Source organism: Enhydra lutris, unplaced genomic scaffold (assembly GCF_002288905.1).
Source record: "Enhydra lutris kenyoni isolate GAN:26980312 unplaced genomic scaffold, ASM228890v2 scaffoldscaffold22, whole genome shotgun sequence".
In the NCBI taxonomy this organism is placed as follows: Eukaryota; Metazoa; Chordata; class Mammalia; order Carnivora; family Mustelidae; genus Enhydra; species Enhydra lutris.
Window position 1 is genome coordinate 564,403 of NW_019154106.1, and position 8,444 is coordinate 572,846.

The window sequence follows — 8,444 nt, forward strand, 5'->3', positions numbered from 1 at the left end:
TCGTCCGCGCGCGGGCCGCGGGGGCTGGGACCTCTCCACCCGCCCAGGGCCAGCCTGCGGGCGCCTGGGGCCTCCAGACCCTCAGCTCCGCTGACGGGTCTGCGTGGCCTGCGGCTACTGCTGCTTGGTGGGGTGAGGGGCAGTGGCGGGTCTGGCAGGAGGGCCCAGGGAGTGGTCCCTCCCCTCCCCGGAGCACACTCTCCACAGATGTTTTCTGCCCTGCCCACCGAAGCACAGACCAAAATACCGGGCCTGGCCTCTCCCCTCCCTGCCGCTGGGAGTGGACGCTGCCTACTCTGGAAGCCCAGCTGGGCCGGATTCGAGGCCGGGGCGCCGCAAGGAGGGGGTGACAGGATCTTGCCTATCCAGCGTGGGCCAGACCTGGGACCTGTCCCTGCCCTTCTAGCAGAGCCTCCTAGGGAACTTCTGGTCACCTGTCTTACAGAGGAGCCCGTCCCCACCAGCAGCCAGGTGAGTGCTGGGTAGGGTGGGTCAAAGTCCAGCACTGGGAGGTGCTGTGTTTGTCTGGAAACGTGGCCTGGGGCGTCCCACTGCCATCTGTGCCCCGGGGCCCTCTCCACCCTCCACAGTGCAGACAGCCCACACCAGAGCAAGCAAGGTGTCCGTGGGTGCCCATGGGCGAGGAGCACAGTCTGTATGGTCCTCTCTTGCTGGGGTTGGGGGGGCTGGCCCCTTTCCAGTAAGGAGGACCAGCAGAGGAAGTACCCCCAGGACTGGGGAGTCTGTTTCTGCCGGATCCATTCATTCCTCCCACCCTGGTGAGGAGGAAGGCAGGCCTTCCCTTGACAAACAGCTAAGGGGCTTCCCTGAGGCCACTTTGCTATGAAGGGGCAGATCCGTCTGTGTCCCAGCGGCCTCCCCCGCCAGCCGCCAGTAGGCGCCTGCCAGCCTGCCAGCCCATGACGTGGAGCCCCGGGAATGTTGTGGTGGGGGCGGGTGGGGCCTGAATGAGCTCACCGGAGGTGCCTGCTGGGGCCTCCTACCCGGGCTAACAGCAGGGTGAGTCAGCGGGTAGTAGTCGGGGTCCTCCTCATCTCCCTCATGCCCTGGGCTCTGGTCTCGGAAGCCAGGCCCTTCAGCCTTCCAGGGCCGGGCCTTCAGCTTGGCTGTGGGCAGTAGGCATCCGCTCTGGCTTGGGGGTGGGGGAGTGTGGAGGGGTACTGAGCGGGGGAGATGGGGCTCCTGAACCGCTCTCCCCGCAAGCATCCTGGTTCTTGAACACCTTCGCAGGACGTTCATGCAGCCGATGTTTGCCTGGCCTTCAGCCGGGTCCAGCCTGGGCATCTGTGTCCTCTCCTACTGCCCCCACTGGTGTCTGGCCGATGCTGCAGTCCCGTCTTGGTGTCGTGGGCTCACTGACATCCCCTTGTCTCTCAACCCCAGGATGGGGGAGTTCAGTGAGAAGGCGACATGCGGAACTGTTTGCCTCAAGTACCTGCTCTTCACCTTCAACTGCTGCTTCTGGGTGAGGAGCGGGCGCCCCTGCCCTGCCGCCAGCCGTCCTCCCCTCCTGCCCATCCCTGGTCCCTGAGGGAGCCTTGGCCTGGGGGCTCAGCCCCATCTCTCAGACCTGGGGCCTGAGGTGGTGACTGGCGTGCGCTGCCCACAGCTGGCCGGCCTGGCCGTCATGGCAGTGGGTATCTGGACGCTGGCCCTCAAGAGTGACTACATCAGCTTGCTGGCCTCGGGCACCTACCTGGCCACAGCCTACATCCTGGTGGTGGCTGGCGTCGTTGTCATGGTGACCGGTGTTCTGGGCTGCTGTGCCACCTTCAAGGAACGGCGGAACCTGCTGCGCCTGGTCAGCAGGGTGGTGGGTGGGGGTACCTGAGTGGGGGCCCCCCACCAGGCTGCTGGGGGGGGGCGGCCCTGGGGCCCTGATGGGAAAGAAGGGAATGATGGGGGTCAAGGGTGACACTATAGCCCCTGCTGTGGTTGGTGGTGGGGGTCGGGTGGGGTGGCGGTGCTCCCACCCCACTTGTCCAGCCCCGAGTCCCCACCCCCCAGCGGGGCCTGTTGAGGGAAGACACCAGCACACCTGCTGCCCGGAGCCCTCTGTGGCCACTTGGGTTCTGAGGTTGGGGATCCTGCTCCGTTGTGCCTGGACACTAGGAATCCGCATGGGATGGGGATGTCTGTGCCCAGCCCACCTGACTGGGTCCCCGTGCTACCCCCCAGTACTTCATCCTGCTCCTTATCATCTTTCTGCTGGAGATCATTGCTGGCGTCCTGGCCTACATCTATTACCAGCAGGTGAGGGGCCGGGAGGGACAGGAACCCAGAGGGACACACACACACAGGGACACACACACACAGATGTGCCGTGTAAGACAGGGACGCACAGACATGCAAAGACACAACCCCGCCATGCTCTGGAGCTGAGCACTGGGCCATAAGGCCCTGGCGACGGGGGCTGGATCACAGTGGGGAGGATGGGACAGCACGGATGGACAACCTACCTGTCGCACCCAGACTGCCCGGCTGGGGTCTCGCGTGGGGAGGAAAGCGTCCATGGGATCCGGAGCTCCCTCCCTGTCCCCAACTCTGTCCATGGCCACCTGGTGACTCTCCCAGTCCAGTTCCCTCCACCCCGCAGCCAGCAGCCGGCCCTAACCCTGCTTGGAGGCTTTCCCAGACCTTTTCCCCATCTGCACCTGCCTCCACCTGTCCCAACTTGGGGGGTCTGGAACTGTGCAGCTGAACACCGAGCTCAAGGAGAATTTGAAGGACACCATGACCAAGCAGTACCGCCAGCCAGGCCATGAGGGTGTGACCAGTGCTGTGGACAGGCTGCAACAGGAGGTGGGTGGGGGTGTGGTGGGGAGTGTGCACGGCTCTGCTGGCCTCCCTGCACCTCCGGGGGTGCCTTGGGGGCTCAGCTGCACTGTGTTCCTGCTGTAGTTCCACTGCTGTGGCAGCAACAACTCCCAGGACTGGCGGGACAGCGAGTGGGTCCGCTCGGGCCAGGCGGGCGGCCGCGTGGTTCCCGACAGCTGCTGCAAGACCGTGGTGCCTGGCTGTGGGCAGCGGGACCATGCCTCCAACATCTATAAGGTGGAGGTAGGCCGGCAGGTGCCTGGACTCCCTGGTGGGGGCCGAGGAGCCAGGGGCCCAGGGCATGGGGATGGGACCGGACTTGCCCGCCTTCAGTGCCCCTACCCCTACCCCACCAGGGTGGCTGCATCACCCAGCTGGAGACCTTCATCCAGGAGCACCTGAGGGTCATCGGGGCAGTGGGCGTTGGCATTGCCTGCGTGCAGGTTCGGGGGCGGGGGGGACAGGCCCCGGTGGGTGCGTGGCGGGGCGTCCCACGAGGCTGGCGCTGTGCCGCGCTCACGCGGGCTCTGTGGTAGGTCTTCGGCATGGCCTTCACGTGCTGCCTGTACAAGAGCCTGAAGCTGGAGCACTACTGAGCACACACGGTCCCGGTGGCCACAGCTCCACCCAACTACTGAGCTGCCACTACTGAGGGCTGGGGAGCCGGGCTCCCAGGGTGCTGGTCCTTCCCCACTCCGCCCAGAAGCGTTCTCCAGCCTGTGCACCCACCCCATGCCAATGACCTCTGGGGACCCCTACCCTCCGAGGGACCTGCAAGTGCCTTTCTCCGCAGACCAAAGGCCTGAGACGCACCCCTGCCACAGTGGGGAAGGAGTACTTCTGCCTGCTCGGGAAGTCTCGGGGTGCTCCCTGCACTCAGCCAGAGGGGCTGGCCCACTCTAGGGTGCTCTCAGACTCCCGGATACACCCTTGTGCAGTGGTCGGGGCAAACCTGAGGGGGGCACTGCTGGGTGGGGGCGGCGCCAGGGAACACAGGACAGCTCCTGGTGGGCAGTGCCAGGTGCCCACCACTGGGCCACAGACCCCCGCCCACTCCCGGGAAAGCTCAGCCAGCCCGTCCTGTGGGTCCTGTGCCTCTGCCCTCCCCAGCCTGGCTTCTGCTGCCCCCAGGCCCCTGCTGGGACTTCCCCACACTCTCCTCACTCAAAGGCCACACGTTCACTGTATACTGCCCTGCCCCCTTCCCAGAAGCAAAGCTTTGTGGGTTTTATTCACTGCTGTATCACAAATGCCTAGAACCGCTCGTGCCACGTGATAGGCGCTCAATAAACGTTTGTGGAATGGACACGTGAGCTTACTGTTCGTGACAGACCGGGTCCTGGTCCTCAGGGCCGTCCCCCCAGCCGGGTGGACAGAATCACCCACCCAGTACCAGGACAAGGGGCCGGGAGGGCATATCCCAGGGATCCGGGGCAGCCACATGTGAGCCAAGGATCGAGGGGACTCCAGAGAGAGGAGAGCTAGTAGCAGGGACGGCTGGCCACAGGCTGAGAAGCAGAAAAACCTTGTCCATTCTGGGACAGGAGAGGGGCAGGGCTGGAGCCTCCCAGAGGCAATGGAGGCCTCAGACGGCCTGGGCCTGCTTGTCTCCAAATGCCCTCTGGCCTGTGTAGCTGTCAGGGGCTGGGGGATGCCTCTGGAGCTGACATGAGAGGCCGGAGCTCTGCAGGACCCGGACCCTGGGCAGACCCTGCCTGCCCTTACCCTCGCAGCAGGTTTGTCCATGGGCCGTCAGAGGACCCTGTGTCCCATGTCCGGGCAGCAGTGTTTGCTCCGAAGAAGGTGCCCAAGAAACTCGCCTCCCTCTCCCCCAACCACACACTCCCACCTACTGCCCGATGGACACCAGAGCCTGCTGATCAGGGGTGACAGCTGCTGGCCTGAGCCTGAGCTAGAACAGGACAGAAGCCCCCAGCAGAGAGCTCTTCGGGCAAGTCCAGTCCAAGGGAGTCCATGCTAATGGCCAGGGCACTGGGAGTTTAGCGAACCCTGTCACCCCAGAGTCTCCCCAGGGCTGGCTGTGGAGGCTGGGCACTGCCCCTCCCACTCCACAGGGACTAGGCCAAGGGAAGGAGACTGCTGAGCTTGGCTGGAGCCAAGAAGCTTCTGGCAGCAAGACCCTCAGGACCGGCCGCTGAGGCCACAGCAGGTGCTCTAGTCAAGCCCCAAAAAAGCACATAAGGATCTCTGGCTCGGCCTACAGGGGACCCAGGACCTGGGGGTGGGCACGCCCATGCCCCGTGCGACCCCAGCGCTCTCGGTTGGCTGTGCCTGCGGGAGCCCACGCTCCAGGAGACACCCCTCTCCCTGCTGAATGGCGGCCAGCTGGCTGGCTCCCCCTCCCCTGGGCAGTGGCAGCCACGGCCACCCCAAGCAGCAGGACGCACGAGGCAGGACGCAGAAATGCCAGCGGCGCGGAGCCACACAGAGCCACACCGACATCAGGACCTCGTCTCGGTTCTGCGAAGACCTTTACTGGACAGCTGCCCGCGGAGCAGAGACACAGGCCCAAGGGCGGAGGGCAGGGCCGGCAGGCGGGGTAAGCCTCCCGCGGGGAGCAGGGCGGGGGCGCCAGACCCTCACTTCTCCAGGGGCGCGTAGTTGAGCAGCTTCTCGATCAGGTCGACGTGCGCCAGCAGCATGCGGCGGCAGCAGTAACGCTTCAGGCCAAGCGCGTCCAGGGCATCCCTGCAGCGAGAGGAGCAGACCTGCTCGTCCAGGCCGACCCGGGGGCACGGAGCGCCCTGCCCGCGGCGTCCGCGCCACGCGTTAGGGACGGACACGTCTCTCCAGGAAGCCACCTTCCTCCCGTCTCTCAAGCCAGATAGAGTGGTCAGCGCCCCTGGGACCCGGCCCCAGCCGCCCTAAAGGCCTCCGGGCAACGCCCGCGGCACCGCTCCGCTGCGCAGCGACGGCAAGGTGGGCAGGGGACGCCGGCTCGGGCAGCTCCCACCCGAGGAATCCAGGGGGAGCGGGTCTCGCAGTCCCCTCGCCCCCGCGCCCCGCCGCAGCCTACATGCGCACCGCGGCCCCGACCTCGTCCTCCGCCCCTGTGCCCACGCCCCACAGACCCCGGACCCCGCCGCCGCCCTGGAGTCCTGCAATCCCGCACCCGCGAACGAGCCGTCGCCCCGCGCCCCCGCAGGCGAGGACCCCGGGGCCCCGGCTCCCCACCCCCGCGCGGCACGGCGCCTCACCCCTCGGTGTACTCGGCCTGCAGCAGCCCCAGGTAAGCCTCCCACTTGTTGCCGACGATCTTGCCGCAGGTGAAGCAGCGCACCGGGATGATCATGGCGGCGGCGGCAAGGCGGCGGCGGCAACGCAGCGCCCGCACGGCCGGATCTGGCGGCGCTTCCGCCGCGGAGCCGGCCCCGCCTCGGGCGCGTCCATGGCGCGGGGGAAGAGGGCGTCCCGTTCCCCCGCCCCCGGCCGCCCCCAGCCCGCCCCGCCGGCCCCGGGGCCGCCGCCGTTGGCTTCCCGCCGGGCAGAGTTCCCTCCGCGCGGACCGGGGACTCCGGGGCCCGCGCGGCCGCGGCAGGAGCAGGCGGCGCTCCCCCCGTCCGCAGCTTTGGTACGTCCCGGACTACGGCGTCCTAGCGGGGCCTGAAGGGCCCGACGGTGGCGGTTCGCCTTCCTCGTGTCCGCATGACTGACAGCCGCGCGGCAGGCGGACCGCGCGCAGGTACCGCGCCGGTCGTGGGGACGCGGCCAGGGTCCCGTCCGCCGCAGCCCCGGAGCCGGGCCGGGGCAGAGCCGAGGCGAGCCGGCGCAGAGTTCGAGCCCCGAGCGCGGAGCCCCGAGCCGAGCCGCGGCAACAAGTGGCCGGGCCGAGACCGGGGCCGGGGCCGGGGGCGCGGCGACCCTCAGCGGGGGTTACTAGGGGCTGGCCGGCGGCCGGCGGGGGCGGGCGGCCACGGACGGGCCTTCCCGCTGTCCCTGCTGGCGCGTCCCTCCAGCCCCTCCTGGAGCCCCTGTCGCGCGCGCCCGGGGGCCCGGGGGGTGTCTCTGGGGCCGAGTTCGGCGGTCCGGTTCTCAGCCGTGGCCCGGCCCGCTCGCCCGCACGGTGTCCGTCCCGGCCGGGCAGTCACCTGCAACCCCGCCGTCGTCCTCCCCGCGCCCCAGCGATCCGCTTCGGCTCGCGTCCTTCCTCCCTTCCTCCTGAGGAAAGGGTCTGGGAGGGGGAGCGGGCCGGGCTGCGCCGGGTAGTCGGTGATCTGGGGGCCTCGGGCCTCTGAGGACTCAGAAAGCAGCGGACGCTGGAGAGGGTGGTCAGGGAGGGCGTCATGGAAGTGGTGCCTTGTGAGTTGAACCCTCAAGAGCAGGATTTCACCAGGGGTGAGCCCGAGTGTGTTTAAGGGAGGGGACTGATCCTGGCAAAGGGAACCCTTGGATATAGGCCTGGAGGCCAAACCTGCGGGCCGCTCTAGGCCACAAGTTTGTGCCAGGGCCGGAGGAGGTGGTGGAGTTAGAGGTGATGCGTCAGGAGCCACAGAGGATTTAAAGGAAGGTCTGGCTGTGTCTCTGCAAATGGGGCAAGGTGAGCTCCTTGGCCCCCGGGGCTGGAGGCCGGGGGAGATCAGTGCCCAGCCAGAGGCAAGAAAGGCTTCCTGGAGGAGGTGAATTTCCTGGCCGTGGGGACGGCTGTGCGCAGAGTGGCACCCGTGACTCAGGGGGTGTGTTGGTGGGAGGGGCTTGGCCCGGTTCCCAGGCCCGAGGTATCTGGACCTCTGCTGGTGGTGAGTGGGGCCTGTGCTTATCCCAGGCATCAGCTTGTGGCCCTCTCAGGGTATAGGATGCATTTTGGCCTTAGCTGAGGGGGAGGGAGCCAGAGGGTCCCCTGGGGCCTGGGTGGGGCTGGCCTGGAGTTTGTGCCCCCACCTTTGCCTGGGTCCTGGACAGCCTGCCCAGTGCATTTGTCATCCCCCCGCTGCCACGTGCAGAGCCACGAGTGAGGCTACTTCCCTTCCTAGCTGACCCCCCACCCCACCCACTGGACGCACATCCTGTCCCTGGACAGAGGGACAGGACAGGGGGCCTCGAGTCCCAGTGGCCTGGGGTCAGACCCACGCTCAGCGGCAGAGGCTGCTGGCAACTGTGGAGGTGAGGGACAGGGTGGAGAGGATCCAGGCTGTCGGCGGGTGGGCCTTGGGGAGCTGGTGGGGGTGGAAGGCTTCCTGGAGGAGGGGCCCAGGGCCTGCCCCACCCATGCTCCTGCCCCAAGCGGTTGTTTACTCCAAAAGAGTGAGGGGAATGAGCCTCCCTCCCTGATTCTGGCCGGAGCCGAGTTGACATTCCTGGAATTCTGAGAGGGGTGTGTGGATTTGGGGGTGGCGGCGGCCTCCTCTTCCTGGGCTCCTCCCTCTAGCTCCCTGATTTCCCAGGAGACGCCATGGGGAGCCTCCGGGCTGCCCCACTTCAGCCTGTGTGCCTGCCCCCAGCACAGGTGTGCAGGAAGGCCCCTTGGGGGGCTTGGTCCTCTTCCCTGTCTCTACTGTCTTTGCTCTGCCCCAACTGGGGGACACTTGGAAGCCTCAGCGGTCAGCCCTGCCCCCTGCCTCTGCCCTGGGTGGCTGAGTCCCTCCGTT

At 67.3% G+C, this 8,444-nt stretch overlaps 3 protein-coding genes across 5 annotated transcripts in view; 2 read left to right on the forward strand and 1 right to left on the reverse strand.

Moving 5' to 3' along the window:
- The first annotated feature begins 298 nt into the window (after positions 1 to 298).
- Positions 299 to 4,144, forward strand: LOC111150204 (CD151 molecule (Raph blood group)). The gene is made up of 8 exons (XM_022507621.1): positions 299 to 471; positions 1,405 to 1,486; positions 1,631 to 1,822; positions 2,200 to 2,274; positions 2,719 to 2,823; positions 2,923 to 3,081; positions 3,195 to 3,281; positions 3,375 to 4,144. Exons 2-8 carry the CDS (start codon positions 1,406 to 1,408, stop codon positions 3,432 to 3,434), a joined length of 759 nt encoding a protein of 252 aa, XP_022363329.1. The 5' UTR covers positions 299 to 471; position 1,405; the 3' UTR covers positions 3,435 to 4,144.
- Positions 4,145 to 5,308: 1,164 nt separating this feature from the next.
- On the reverse strand, positions 5,309 to 6,223 carry LOC111150095 (RNA polymerase II subunit L). The gene is made up of 2 exons (XM_022507439.1): positions 6,057 to 6,223; positions 5,309 to 5,547 (listed from the first exon to the last, which is right to left on the reverse strand). Exons 1-2 carry the CDS (start codon positions 6,149 to 6,151, stop codon positions 5,439 to 5,441), a joined length of 204 nt encoding a protein of 67 aa, XP_022363147.1. The 5' UTR covers positions 6,152 to 6,223; the 3' UTR covers positions 5,309 to 5,438.
- A 258-nt stretch (positions 6,224 to 6,481) lies between these two features.
- Positions 6,482 to 8,444, forward strand: part of LOC111149434 (tetraspanin 4) — a 24,757-nt gene continuing 22,794 nt past the window's right edge. The window contains exon 1 of one of the 3 annotated variants that reach the window (XM_022506504.1): positions 6,482 to 6,541. The gene's annotated coding sequence lies outside the window, so the exon portion shown is untranslated. Of the gene's footprint in view, positions 6,542 to 6,943; positions 7,960 to 8,444 lie in introns of those variants that run through there. The other 2 variants (XM_022506503.1, XM_022506506.1) reach the window with 2 other exon arrangements.

Excerpts from the sequence above, each read along its gene's own strand:
- LOC111150204 (XM_022507621.1), top strand. The coding sequence starts at position 1,406 with ATGGGGGAGTTCAGTGAGAAGGCGACATGCGGAACTGTTTGCCTCAAG. Across the intron at positions 2,275-2,718 it reads CCTACATCTATTACCAGCAG|CTGAACACCGAGCTCAAGGA; the intron begins GTGAGGGGCCGG and ends GGAACTGTGCAG. Across the intron at positions 3,282-3,374 it reads TTGGCATTGCCTGCGTGCAG|GTCTTCGGCATGGCCTTCAC; the intron begins GTTCGGGGGCGG and ends GCTCTGTGGTAG.
- LOC111150095 (XM_022507439.1), bottom strand. The coding sequence starts at position 6,151 with ATGATCATCCCGGTGCGCTGCTTCACCTGCGGCAAGATCGTCGGCAAC. Across the intron at positions 5,548-6,056 it reads CAGGCCGAGTACACCGAGGG|GGATGCCCTGGACGCGCTTG; the intron begins GTGAGGCGCCGT and ends CTCTCGCTGCAG.